Below are 15,447 nucleotides of genomic sequence, written 5' to 3'. Positions count from 1 at the left end.
GTTTGTGGTGGGCCAAGACACCCATTATGCTTTCGAGTCACATCGTGTCCAACAGCGCCCATATTGGGCAGCTTCATCAAAGTTACTGTGTCCTGACGTTGGCCCCAAGAATTTGGGACACAGACACAGTTGGTTTTGTCCTGCTCGTTCTGAACTGACATGCAGCCAGGCGCGCTATGGTGACAAGACGCACCAAAATTAAGGGTCCGCTCCTAAAAAAAAAAAAAAAAACGCATTACACGGTGGCAGACTTTCCTCTGTGAAAGCACAAACCATTATGAGTCGGACTCCCCACGGCACTGGAACAATCCCAGTGCTTAGAGTCTCTGTTCTCATGCGGTACTGCACAGGTTCTGAGTCATGACGTATTTACTGACAACGCCGTGCGAGTTTTCGCACGGGCGCACCAGCAGCTCGGTAATGTACTTCTTGGTCAGATAAACCTCCCCTTGCACCTCTGTCACCGCGTCTATTAGTTCTTTTCTCTCGGCTATCGGAATCATCGGACCTGTCCGTTTGAAGAGCGCTATTCAATTGGGATTTTTCACCTTTCCTGACAGATTCGGAAAAGTTTTACCTCCGTTTTTCCAGAAACGCTCTTTCAGTATGGGGCGAGCCTGTCACCGAGAGCTCACGCTCCTGTCGCTGCTGGGATACTTGGCTTGCCTGACCTGCGCGGACGGTGGGTTTCTCTTGACTATCTGGGTGCGGTAATTTGTTTTACGCGCCTCTGCAATACACATTTAGGCTACGCGAGGTGATGAATGGACGCATGCAGGTGTCCAGCTTCCAAAAGATCAGAACGTTGTGGGAATGGTATATTTGTTCTTGCTGTGTGATTATACATGTGTGATAAATATATATACATACACACATAATGCCGTTCAAAAGTTAGTTTTTCAAAGAAGTTTCTTGTGCTCATCAAGGCTGCGTTTTTTCTATCAGAAAAAAATGTAATACTGTGAAATATTATTGCGATGTAAAATAACATTTTTTACTATACATTAAAATCTAATATATTCCTGTGATCTAAGCTGAATACTCCAGTATTCAGTGTCACATGATTTTTGATAAATCATTCGAATATGATGATGTATTATCGTGTATTGTTGATGTATTGTTTTTTTTTTTTTTTTGAACAGTTAAACTTTTTTCAGGATTCTTTTTTTAAAAAAAGACCGATATTTATTTAAAATAGAATTTTTTTTATCAATATACAGTACTGTTCAGAAGTTTCAGGTCAGTAAATTTTTATTATTTCCTTTTTTTAAAATAAATTAAAACTTTTATTTGGCAAGGATGTGTTAAATGGATGAAAAGTGATAGCAAAGGCTTCTACTGTTGGAAAAGATTTATGTTTTGAATGAATGCTGTTCTTTTTGACTTTTTATTTATCAAATAATCCTGGAGAAAGTATCACAGGTTCTTCAAATAATATTTGACACCATACCTGTTGCCAATATTGATAATTAAATCAGCATATTAGAATGATTTCTGAAGGATCATGTGACACTTATGACTGCAGTAATGGCTGATGGAAATTCAGCTTTGAATCACAGGAATAAATAGGAACCATTATTTCATATTGTAAAAACATTTCACAATATTACAGTTTTTTCTGTATTTTCGATCAAGTAAATGCAGCCTTGATGAGCACACTCTTGAAAATAAAGGTGCTTTAAAAGGTTCTTCACAGTGATGCCATAGAAGAACCATTTTTGGTTCCACAAAGATCCATTCAGCCAAAGGTTCTTTAAAACCATCTCTTTCTTACCTTTTTATAATCTAAAGAACCTTCTTTCACCACAAAGAACCTTTTGTGAAACAGAAAGGTTCCTCAGATGTTAAAGGTTCTTTATGGAACCATTTAGACAAAAAAGGTTCTTCTATGATATCGTAAAGCACCTTTATTTTTAATATTGCATAAGAGACTTCTTTTCTTTTCATCTTTTCATATATATATATATATATATATGTGCATGGGTCAGTGACCCATGTGTGGTCGGTAAGTTTTTAAAATTGTAAAAATACTTTTAAAAATCAGATTCTAAAGATCAACTTCAATAAATAATAAAATTGAAGTTATTATTTTATAATGCAGCTTTAAAAAATGTTTAGATGGAGGTTGGAGGCTCATTCAAAGACTGAAAATCTTAAAAATTAGAAATGTTAGTCAGGTAAAATGTTAATATTTAAAATATTTTTGTCAGCCAAATTCAAAAGTCAGTCTGGCATAACCAACACGAAAGAAGCCATTTTGTTGTCATGTGACAAGAAACTATAAAACTGATAGGATCCCTGTAGATGTTTAATTGTGTGTCAAGGTTAGTATGTTTTTTTTTAGACACAGTCACATATTTTTACCTTTTAATGAACTGTTTAGTTTAAGTCAAATAAAAGAAAATTTATATTCATGACAAATGTTAGTAAAAAAAACAAAACAAAATATGGCTTATATGTTTTTTGGTTTGGTGTTGTAGGCTGTTTTTCTTTTATGATTTTTCTTTTATACACAGCCATCTAAACACAAAATAAAGCATCTATCCAGTTTTGTCCCATAGTTTTGGAGGCTCTTAGTATTGTATGTTCAAATATGTTACGGTAGGTTTGACCAGCCTTTCTCACACATATTAACTGATGTGTTTATGTTTGTCACCTTTTTAGTTGTTTGTAGAGTTAAAGTCCTTTAACTGAAGATCTAATGAATTTCATGTTCATCCACCACAAACCCCTGATATCTTCACATCAGCCTAACAGACTCATCAATATGACACTAATGAATTTGTAACAAACGATTGATAGATGACAGGTTGTTTGTGGTGGGTCATCTTGATTAGTCAGACTTCTGAACATGACTCAGTATGGACTTACCTCACTAACACCAACCTGCTAACTTTATCCGTTCCAATTCAAATTGATCCCAAATGATGATGTTAACTGATGTGTATTTATTAGACACAGAGGTATGAGACATTATTCTATTATAAGAAAAAAATGCTGCATGTGACATGCTCATGTAATCTAAAATGAGCTCAACTGCAAAAGTTTTACACAGGAACTGACTCACTGAAGCTGCTATTTTATTTCCTCTTTGTGAGACTGTGACAAACTAATGATGTAATTAAGAAGCTGCCTTACACTCTTAAAAATAAAGGTGCTTTAAAAAGGTTCTTCACAGTGATGCCATAGAAGACCCATTTTTGGTCCCACAAAGAACAATCTCTTTCTTACCTTTTTATAATCTGAAGAACCTTCTTTCACCACAACCTTTTATGAAACAGAAAGGTTCTTCAGATGTTGAAAGTTCTTTATGGAACCATTTAAACAAAAAAAGGTTCTTCTATGGCATCGTGAGGCACCTTTATTTTTTAAAAAATGTATTTACTGTATATCTCTGTTTTTTAACCTTCTTTTGGTATAGCTTTACACCTTTACACTGCCCAAAACACTGCTAGACATTTTAGACTTTTCAGAGTATCCTGCTCCTTCAAAGGAGAACTCCACTTCCAGAACAACAATTTACAAATGATTTACGCACCCCCTTGTCATCCAAGATGTTCATGTCTTTCTTTCTTCAGTCGTAAAGAAATTATGTTTTTTGAGGAAAACATTTCTGCATTTTCTCCATATAATGGACGGATATGGTGCCCCGATTTTGAACTTCCAAAATGCAGTTTAAATGAGGCTTCAAACGATCCCAAATGCAGTTGTAAACGATCCCAGTCGAGGAAGAAGGGTTTTATCTAGTGAAACGATCGGTTATTTACATTAAAAAAATAAAATTTAAATACTTTTTATTCTTAAACGCTCGTCTTGCCTTGCAGTCCTTGAACTCTGTGTATTCTGGCTCAAGACGGTTAGGGTATGTCAAAAAATAAGACCATATTTTCTCAACTTCAAAAATCATTTAAAAATCATCCTACATCGCTGCAGAAGTTCCGACCCAGTCTTTGCAAAGTGAACATGCAAAGAAGATCAAACACCCTTAACAAAAAAGGTAAAACAGCGATACAGGACAATTTTGAAGTTGAGGGAGTTGAACTGTCATGAACCAGAAAAAAACAGTCCAGGCAGAGTAAGACAAGACGAGCGTTTGGCATTAAAAAGTATATAAATTGTATTATTTTTATTAAAATAACCAATCGTTTCGCTAGATAAGACCCTTCTTCCTCGGGTGGGATCATTTACAACCACATTTGGGATAATTTGAAGCCGCATTTAAACTGCATTTTGGAAGTTCAGAATCGGGGCACCATATCAGTCCATTATGTGGGGAAAATGCTGAAATGTTTTCCTCAAAAAACATAATTTCTTTACCACTAAAGAAGGGAAGACATGAACATCATGGATGACAAGGGGGTGAGTACATTATTTGTTGTTCTGGAAGTGGACTTCTCCTTTAAAATTGCCTTTTGACATAAAAAGCTCTTTGTGCTGTAATTCATACCATTCATACCACCTGTAGATATTATATCAACTTGCTGTGTTTATATCCTTGCATTCTCCTAATTTCTTGATGTCCTTCTAATTTCCCGTGTTTGAGGTAATGTGTTCTTACTAATGTAATGTAAAATGCATTCTGTTTGTACCAGTCTCTCCATTAGGACGTGTGTTCTTACTGGATTTGGAGAGTTCAAAAGGTGGACAGGAGAAAGGGTTCGAGGCAGCAACACATGCCTGTATGGTTCAAGGGGCCCGGGTGGCATCCGGGGCCGACCTGCATCATGCAGTGTTGGAATGTGCCTTCTCAGCCTGCTCGCGTGGTTGGCTCTCCGGGCCGAGTGTTGGGTAAGAGCATTAATTACCTGAAGAACAGATGTTGTCAATCAAAGTGTTGTTTTTTTTGAATGTGCCTTGTGCTTTTTTCAGGCACAATAATGAGATAGCTTGCTTGCGTATATCTGTGTTTTTGTGTGTGATTGCAAGACAGAGAGAATCCTACCTGTGAATTCAGCCAGAACATTCCTATTTACACCTCAGGGCCTGAGAGAAATGGACCTGAGCTGCTGTGAGGGAACACATCAGCACCTTCCATGTTCTTATTTTATGTGCTGCTCCATTGCTGAGATGTATTACTTTACCACTTGAGCACAAATCCCAAAATAATTATCACATCGAAAATGTGGTCCAAAATGACTCAAATGAAATATACTGTATATAGTGGGCCCAAAACAGTATTACTAAAGAAATACATAAAATATAAAAAGCCTTAAATAACAATGCCTTGCATAACAAAATATCAAACCAAATGGCATCTGAAAACTGAATATTATATTTTTATTTTTATAGTAATAAATAAAATATAATGAACTGCATAATATAGACTACCAGTCAACTTTTTTTGAACAGTAAGATTTTTAATGTTTTTAAAGAAGTCTCTTCTGCTCAACAAGCCTGCATTTATTTGATCCAAACAAAACAATATTTAAAAATATTTTTACTATTTAAAATAACTAATTAATTTTAAAATGTAATTTATTCATGTGATTTCAAATCTGAATTTTAGGGGAGTAATGATAGAAATTAATACTTTTATTTAGCAAGGATGCTTTAAATTGATCAAAAGTGATGATAAAGATATTTATAATGTTAAAAAAGATTTCTATTTCAGATAAATGCTGTTCTTCTAAACTTTCTATTTATCAAAGAAACCTGAAAAAATTCTATTCAGCTGTTTTCAGCATAATAATAATAAATGTTTTTGAGCAGCAAATCAGAATATTTGAATGATTTCTAAAGGATCATGTGACTGGAGTAATGATGCTAAAAATTCAGCTTTGATCACAGAAATTAATTACATTTTAAAATATACTCAAATAGAAAACAGTTATTTTAAATAGTAAAAATATATATTTTTAAAAATGTACTGTTTTAGCTGTACTTTGGAACAAATAAACACAGGCTCGGTGAGCAGAAGAGACTTTTTTAAAAATCATTAAAAATCTTATTGTTCAAAAACTTTTGACTGATAGTGTATGTGTGTGTGTGTGTGTATATATATATATATATATATATATATATGCTTTTTATAAGTTTGTAAGAGTTTTACATATTTTTGAAAATATATAATATTGTGAAATATTATTGCAATTAAAATATATTTAATGTTATGTTTTATTTTAACATATTTTAAAATGTAATTTATTCCTGTGATGGCATCATTACTCTAATTTTCAGTGTCTCCTTCAGAAATCATTCTAATATGCTGATTTGATGATCAAGAATAATTTTTATCATCATTATCAATAATATTGGCTTAATTCCTTAATTGTTCACATTCTTTCAGGTTACTTTGATGCATCGAAAGTTCAAAAGAACAGCATTTTATAATATAAATTTTGTCTTTAATGTCACTTTTAATACATTTAATACATCCTTGCTTAGTGATTATAGTAAGTATTACAGAACCTTAACTTTTAAACAATAATATGTATTTACTTACATTTATGCTTACAATAAAAAATAAGCTTAATTCAAGACTTATTGTTTGTTCTAAGCTGTACACTTCTTTCTAATGAGTCTGGGATACAAAATGCAAAGCATTCTGTTGTTATCAAGTATGAATTTGTGAATGTCTGAGGCCTTTGTTGAATATCACTTGCATCTGCAAGTTTTTCAGAAAGGAGTGGCCTTCCCTTCAGAACAGCCTATAGATTACACATGGATTTCTTGGTCGTGACACAAAAATTTCACATAAATGACATACATGTGAAAGCCTACCTCAGTGCAGCTGAGCCTTAATCACTAAACTTTGACACAGGGTGTTTCCTAGTAACTCAAAACTATCCCAGGAGAGTCCAGTCTGGTAAGGACTCAAGCAGTCTGGTTGTGGTTTGAGCCCCCCTCTGCACCCTCTCAGACATACCCACATGCTCATAATTCTGATTAAGACCTCACAGCTGAGTGTTAAAAGGTGAGGTAAGCAACTTACTTCCCTCACAAACATTTGGAGGAATGTCTCTAAAAGATTTGGGACAAAACAGACAGGCATTCTTGGTTGTAGACAGGCACAGTATATCCAGCAACCTAGACTGGCTTTGTGAAGTCAAGGGTCACACTTTATTCTAAGGTGAAATTCTACGACTTTTGCCTCAGTAAACTCCTAATTACGGCTTAGAACATCCTACAGTTGAACAGGCGTAATGAACAATATAACTTGGTGGAAGAACTATTTATTCTAGTGATTAATACTCATTTGGATTTATTCATCTGTTTGGTATCTTTAATTATTTAATGTTTTTCTAAATGTTGATAAAGTGTTGATCACTGTTATAGGGTTTCAAGGCACTCTGCTTTGCGTTGTGTCTACAAACCCATGGTAAAATCACTGTAAATGCAGGTGCTTTCAGATTTTTTTATGCCAAGGATCCCAAATATTATGAGTTTCTATTCCATATTTTTATCACTTACACATTTTTGTTCTAACAGACACACAATCAGAGAGTAGTACTGGCCAACACAAGTTTAAAAAACATACACACGCACGACAGAAAACAGACCTGTGATGTAAATTTATACAAACACTGGAGACATAGCAATGTGATGGGGATATACTGCATAAAGTGTGTTTGTGTGTGTGTTGAAATAGTACATGAGCTGCCTATGTAAGCAGAGTTTAACAGTGACATCACGTCTGTAAAGGAGAAGACAAAAATAATTGAGAAAGAATTCCTCTAATTTACTTCCAACTTGCCGTCGTGTGATTTCAGGACTACAGTGTGCAGCGGCGTCCCGGGGAGTTTGAGGCCAGTTGATGTGCAGTTGGAGAATTTAACCGCGGACACTGAGAGACTGGGCGTGTTCTGCGTGAAAGATAGCGGTCAGTTTTAAATCACTTAAACAAAGAAATTGGAGAAGGGGACTGTGCTTTTTCACTTATGAGGGATCATGAGGGACTATTTCATGTAACATACCTAAATACTTTGGCCTGTTTCATACCGCATGCGAGAGCAAAAGAGCAAAAGCATGTGTGTGAGTAAAGTTTAGAGTAGAGAACCGTTTATGTCAAGGGCCCCCAAATATGATGATCTTCGTATGAGAGACTTTCATAAATAATAAAAATAGCTATGTATTTTCAAGTATATATAAAATGTTAAGTGTGCAGAAACATAATACCACTTTGCTCTCACTTTTTCTCAAGGTAATAAAATGAAATTTGACTTAAACAAGACCATTTAAGGATACACCGATGGGTGATATACCGGTTCAAACCGGTTTGAATTACTCAAATGGTATGAATTTTTTAAAAACTGGCATAAGCAATGTACACATCGTCATTAATTCAGAGGAGATCCCTGTTAACTGCATACACTTCTGACTAATGGTTGGAAAAAAATGTATACTATTGATAACATAACTAATTCTTTAACTGGGAAAATAAACCAACTGTAAACCGGAATTAACAGATGCCAGAGAAGCTGAAGATGAATGCAAAGAGGAGAAAATACTGTAGCAGGCAGATCAAGATCACTGTTTACAAGGTGCAAAATATAGAAAGAAATTTCTAAACACCGAGCTGAGGTTGAGGGTTTAAATGAATGTATCTTTGAGGGAATCTGAGGCTACGTTTACATGACAATGATGTGGTCAAAAACAGAAAGTTTTTAAAAAGTTTCACGTATACACGACAACCTTTTCAAAACGATTTGCATTTACACATATCTGCAAAAACTGCCAAAAACGCTGTATTACTTATGCCAGGCCAGTAACTGGTGCACTGTTTGTTCATGCTTGCCTTTAAAATCGATATGTACTGTGCATACCTACATACCTAACACGTACTATGCATGCGCATTATGTCACCATTTTCAAAGATTCCCGTATTGGGTCTTATCTTCAACAAAATTCAAAATTATGCGTTTTTAGTCCCCAAAAACGCTGTTGTCGTGTAAACGAACAGGCAAACGTCAAAAAAGTTTCCTGTTTTTGGCCTTGACTGTCTTCAGAAAAGTTTAGATGGTATTTTCGTTTCATCCTACCTCCGTATAATGCATATTAAGCCCTGTTTACACTAGTGTGTTTTCGTTTTAAAACACTATTTTAAAATGAAAACGATCCTCGTTTACACTCTTGTTCTCAATGCATTGCAGAAACAATCTCCGTCTACACTACACAACCAAAAACGCATATCACATGATTATTCAGACTGAAAAGTTGTATTGCCACTGAATTTGCATCTCATTCAGCCCATCTGCTGTTTCTGTTTCATTCAGATATGTTTTATGTAGCATAATATCCCAAAACTAGGGCCAAACAATTCTGTTTATGCTTTAAATTTTTAACTCTACATTCTAAATTACATCAAACAACTGCCCGTGCTATAAGTAACCTCCTATAACTGTTATGATTTATGACTGGATTCTAAAAAGATTATTCACCATGGTACCCCAGAAATTACTTTTCTTTTACCCAGAAATTACTTTTGCCTTACAGGTAATTCATCCTTTTCACTTTATGAACTTTTTCTTTTATAATTTATGACAAACTCTTCTCCTTCATGACTGACCCTGTTCCACTTCCCTTTCATCCATCAGATACTCCATGTGGGCAGCCACCTTCATTCCCATACTCACATCTGCAAGGGAAAACGGGGCTTGACCTGGGGGATGAACTTCTGTATGCCTGTGACCCAGGATACAAACTCCCCAATGGAGATACGGCCTTTAGCCTGCTTTGCGACAGCTGTGGAGAATGGTACGGCTTGGTGCAGCATTGCGTGAAAGGTGAGCTGCGAACATGATGAGATTTAAAAACCGAAATATGAGACAGAGGCTTCAAGATGCTTAATTCTTGCGGTTCAAAGGGTTTATTTGGCTTTCGGGTGTAGCCGCGTAGTCCTTAATATGTTTTATTTGTTGCAGATGATCCTGAAGGCCACATCGACTATGAAGATAAGTTCACAGATGGCCATCTGAGGGAGGAGCATCATATTTCTTTGAATCCAGGAGGAACGCAGTCCACTGATCATGAAGTAGAAGAATCCTCTCCTGAACCTGAACCTGAGCCAGAACCTGAGCCTGAGCCTGAGCCTGAGCGGACAGTCATGTCTGAGGAGGAGAAGGAGAATGATGAAGATTCAACTATATCCGTCACTGAACCTCCAGTGTCTCAACTCAGTCAGAAGCACATGTTCTGGTTCCCTTCAGAGGCCTTCCATGAAGAGAAGAAGCAGCCGGTTATCACCAGTGATTCCTCCTCTGTCAAAAGCCCCAATGAAGACGAGAGCCACACAATGGTCAAAACAACCGACAGCCAGTCAGGTCCTGATGTGACCACAGAGGAACGTGATTATCCGACAGATCCTCCCACAGATGAACCTGCCAGCCCCAGTGCTGGTGGCACAGACGAGTCCTGGCTAGATGGATACCCTGTTACTCAGGATGAAGATAAAGCTGGAGGTGAGTCCACAGGGGAGGTGGGATCAGAACAAGGTGGGGAGTCGGAAACAGAGACCCTGACCGGCCACTCGGAAGTTGAGGTGTTTAAGGATGTAGCCAAAAACCCGGTGGAAGAAGAAGAGACTGGGGGTTTGATTGACAACCCAGAGGAGGAAGGTGGAGAAATGAAAAATCCTGAAGATACGATCCTCAGGAAAGGAGATGAGGAAGAGTTTGGTAAAGGGACAATCAGATTTGAAAAGGGAGAATCTGTTGTAACACCTCATAAGGAAACAACTGAAGGACTTGCAGAAGATGAAACGGTGAAAGAAACTTACGCACCAGAGGAAACTGACTCCAAAACATTGGGGTTTGATGATGTTACTGACAGTCCAGCTGTTGTAGAGGTGAAGCCCACCACCTTCATTACTCAGACCACACCCAGTCCGGATGATACTACTGTACACAAATGGCCCATGCCATACACCCCGGCTTCTGCTCCTGAAAATGTGAGCACCAGTCAAAGCGGATTGGGCCTTGAGAGCACAACCACACCTTCTGGGATGGTACATCTGGATGGTATTCCTGATTTTATCACCAGCATCCCCACACCTGTCATTAAGGATCCATGGGAAACCTTTGATGACCACATCCTGGAGCACATCCCTGGTCACGTCCCAACTGAAAACCCTGAAAATCGGAGCGTGATGGAACGAGGTGGAGATCACAGTCTGGATCAACAGGAGCGAGCTGGAGAGGGTGCTTGTGCAGAAGACCCCTGTCATGGTTCGGGCCGCGGGCCCATGATCGCAGCCATTATCATTGCCGTGGTTGCAGCAGTGGTGGGTGCGATCTTGGGGGTGTGGTGTTATAAAAAGAGGCAACAAAAGAGCTCGCACTACCAGCTCAATGGAACTAACAGGCAAACGCAGTGCATTGAATTACAACAGACTGTGTGAAAGTCATACAGATCCTTGTAAATCCACACAGCTTACTCAATCATCCATACAAAGCCATTTATGTGTGAACGTTACAGTCTACGTCCACCGGGGCTCAACAAAATAGTAGAAAAAGTGAATTATCTATCTATCTATCTATCTATCTATCTATCTATCTATCTATCTACCTATCTATTGTTTGTTCATTCTGTTGTTCTAACATTCTATCTTTATCTATCTATCTATCTATCTATATCAATAGTTTGTTTGTTCATTCTGTCATTCTAAAGTTCTAACATTCAATCATTCTGTTGTTTTAACATTCTGTCTATCTATTGTTCTAACGTTCCATGTACATATCTATCGTTCTATTTATTGTTTGTTCATTCGTTTGTTTTGTCGTTCTAACATTCTCTCTATCGCTCATTTGTTCGTTCTGTCATTCTATCATTCTAACGTTCCATTTATCTATCTATGTATGTATGTATCTATCTATCTCGTTCATTTGTTTGTTTGTTTCTGTTGTTGTAATGTTCTATCTTTCTAGCGTTCCATCTGTCTATCTATTGTTCATTCGTTTGTTAATTTGTTCTGTCATTCTAATGTTCTATCTGTCTGTCATACTATTTATCTGTCGTTCATTCTGAAGTTCTAACATGCGTTCATTCTAACGTCCCATCTACGTATCTGTCATTCTATTTATTGTTTGTTTGTTCATTTGTTCTATCGTTCATTTGTTTGTTTTGTCATTCCAAAACAACGTTCTATCTATCTATCTATCTATCTATCTGTCTATCTATCTATCTATCTATCTATCTGTCATTCTGTTGTTCTATCTGTCAATCTATTCCATCTTTCTAGATAACAAAGCTTTCTGTAACCAACGTTCAGAGATGGCAAACTTTGCTTTGCTAATTTTTAAATATCCATCAAATTCAAGAATTGCATTGGAATCAAAAGCAAAAAAACGAAACAAAAAACATTCTTAATTCATTTTTGAATGCCACACAACCCTGACTTTCACACTAACACAAAGAGTGTTTCTGTTCAACACTCTTTTATCGCACAAGGCCTATTTTCATTGTATTGTGGATAACTGATGTATCATGAATCAGATGTCTTCTCTTGCTTTGGACGGACTGCATTGGACTGCGGGTCGGTGCATGTGTGTACACGGTGCCCAGCTGTCCAGATTTGTACGTGTTTATAGCTTTGTCGATTAGTGAGTAAGCATGTGTGAAAGAATCATTGTGACTTTAGCCTATTTTGGTTTTGGAAGAGAGCAGTCAGTTAAAATAGAGTCTGGTTGAACTCAGTATTCTGTGTGCGCTATTGAAAGCTTCTAGCTTGCAGACAGGTGAGACATTCTGGTCAGAGGAACTGAGGGTGAATTCTGATTGGCTTTCAACTCATACAGACCTAGAGCAGTCAGAATAAATAGCTTTCATCCCTAAATTTAGAATACAATGAGCAGTTGTTCATTTCAGACCCTTTTCCTATAAATAAATGAGTTTCTTGGGGTTGAGCTCAGGACTGAGAAAAGATTCACACTCACAGACAGGTGAGACATTCTTCTCAGAGGAACTGAGGATGGACTCTGATTGGCTTTCAACACATTTACAGCTTGTTGAGTTTCAGTTTTTAAAAAAAAAAAAGATAAAAAAACATTTGTAGTGCTATAAAAAGTTATATCATAGCCGACTGTTTTTAAACACTTTCCCAAATATCTCATTGATGTTCAGTGCAAACTTTTTGGCTGCGTTTTGTACAAAATATTCAGTCATTTATCACCTCCAGCGACGTTTATGAGGCATATTTATATCATGTGTATTATAAATGTAAAAACTTTATTTTAGAACTAGTGAATTAAAACAAAACAAGCACAAATCAGATATGTCTAGAACAGCTTTATATTTCAACTGAGGTCAAACATACAGTATGCTATTTTTAGATAATATTAATAATTGATAACTAAGTATAGTAAAGCCATTTATTTCTAGGTGTTGTTAGAGCAAATGTAGCATTTTTTACATTGTTTGATTTGATCATAAATGAAGAAAAGTGGAGTAAAGCTTCATGAATTTTCCAGGGTCATTTGTAAGTATCCATTAATGATCGGCTGACAGTATTAACATTATCTAACTGTTTGCGTGTTTTTGTTGGTTGTTGTTGTTTAAATATGTTTTTCAACCCTGACATCTCTGTTTAGTAGAGAAGCTAGTACATTAGCCATTTAGCAGATGCTTTTATCCAAAGATACTTACAAATAATGACCATAATTTTTCACACAAGAGCCAAAAAACACGTGTTTACTTACAAAATAATCGCATTTCCAGTCTTAGGCTGCGTTTACACTCGTGCGTTTTCGTTTTAAAACGTTTTCTTTTACAGCACTCGTTTTCACCCCTGGTTGCATTTCAGTGTAAACGGACCAAAATGGAGACCTTTGAAAACGATAGCGTGGCTGTCCACATTCAGTTTCTGAAACGCAGTGAAAAGGAGAATTTTAAAACGCCGTTTTAGTGTAAACAGTGCCTTAATGCGAAGAAAGTTTAAAAAAGTGACATTTTAGATTAAGAAATCAATTCCAATTGGCTACTGTAGCTATACTTAAAGCTACAGTGGATAAACACACAAACTTCTTACCATAAAATTGTTAATTTACTATTTGTAGGGTAAATGTGGCTATTGGGACATGTTTTATGTGCTCTGGTGTCTTCTCAAAGTTGTTTTCTGAACTGTAACGTGTTTTTATTGTGATACGGAACTGTGAGATTTCATACTCTTTGTTCTATTAATCCATTTGAAGCTAGAACTGCTTGATAATATCAACATTACACTGTAACAATGTCATTTAGATGTGACATGAGGGTATCTGACTAAACATAGCTGTGGAAAACTAATGGAACATTAACCAATAAATTACTTTGGGGGAAAATTGTCCGCTTTAGTCTTCCTTGAGTGCTGTGAGGCTTAAAAAAACATTTCCTTCCTAAAATAAGACTGCAAACATTTGCATAGCGTTGCCAGGTATCTGCATGTGTGTGTAGAAGAGTAACAGGGCCAAATCTGATATCACAAAAGAGGGACACGTTTTCTATGTCTATGCTGTCGTTTTTTTGCCACAAAACAAAGACGAAACACTCAGAAACGCTCCTGCATACAAACACTTGCACAGCGGGAGAACAGAGACTTGCTTAAATGTGTTTGAACATGGAGTATCTGTGCAGTTTATCACACCATAGTAGGAAAAACCCACAGAGAAAAGGAAAGAAGGGGTGGGGGATGAAGAACGAGAGATGTGGAGGGAGTCTGGATTAAAAAATGACTGTCTACACGCACTCTTAAAATTCATGTGTTTTGCTTAAGGTCCAGTGTTTAGTCTTTTGCTATTATATTTAGTCTGAATGTTTACTACTTTTAAGGGCAGGCAATACTGGTTCAGCCTTTGAAAATAGACAGGTTTGTTTGATTTCTTCTACCTAGCACCATTTTGCACATATTTTGAGTAACAGCCAAGTGAACATTTGTGAAGTTATCAACAACATATTAGTGCTAACATTTGTTCCAAACAGATTATGTGACGCTTGGCATAACCAAAAAAATGGCTGAGCTTAAGATCTTAACGTAAGTCCGATTTTCTGAAATGCCAAAAAACACAAATTCTCTACCAGAAGGAGGACTGTGCAAACATAGTGTTACACTTTAAATAACACAATATTAAAAGAGAAGTTCACTTCCAGAACAAAAATGTACAATGTACTCACCCCCTTGTCATCCAAGATGTTCATGTCTTTCTTCAGTTGTAAAGAAAATATGTTTTTTGGGAAAAACATTTCAGGATTTCTCTCCATATAGTGGACATCTATGGCGCCCCAGATTTGAACTTCCAAAATGCAGTTTAAATGCAGCTTCAAATGGCTCTAAACGATTCGAGCTGAGGAATAAGGGTCTTATCTAGCAAAACGATTGGTTATTTTCTAAAAAACTGACAATTTATATACTTTTTAACCTCAAATGCTCATCTTGTCTAGCTCTGCGTCAACTCTGTGTATTCCGGTTCAAGACAGTTTAGGGTATGTCGAAAAACTCCCATCTCATTTTCATCTCCAACTTCAAAATCATCCTACATC

At 36.6% G+C, this 15,447-nt stretch overlaps 1 protein-coding gene across 1 annotated transcript; it reads left to right on the top strand.

The window, feature by feature from the left end:
- Positions 1-211: 211 nt before the first annotated feature.
- On the top strand, positions 212-14,255 carry susd5 (sushi domain containing 5). Its single transcript, XM_051136224.1, has 5 exons — positions 212-682; positions 4,593-4,788; positions 7,710-7,819; positions 9,534-9,722; positions 9,861-14,255. Exons 1-5 carry the CDS (start codon positions 607-609, stop codon positions 11,333-11,335), a joined length of 2,046 nt encoding a protein of 681 aa, XP_050992181.1. The 5' UTR covers positions 212-606; the 3' UTR covers positions 11,336-14,255.
- The last annotated feature ends 1,192 nt before the right edge of the window (positions 14,256-15,447 follow it).

The sequence above is a fragment of the Labeo rohita genome, chromosome 19, assembly GCF_022985175.1.
Source record: "Labeo rohita strain BAU-BD-2019 chromosome 19, IGBB_LRoh.1.0, whole genome shotgun sequence".
Lineage (NCBI taxonomy): Eukaryota > Metazoa > Chordata > Actinopteri > Cypriniformes > Cyprinidae > Labeo > Labeo rohita.
This window is presented reverse-complemented; position numbering and strand designations above follow the sequence as displayed.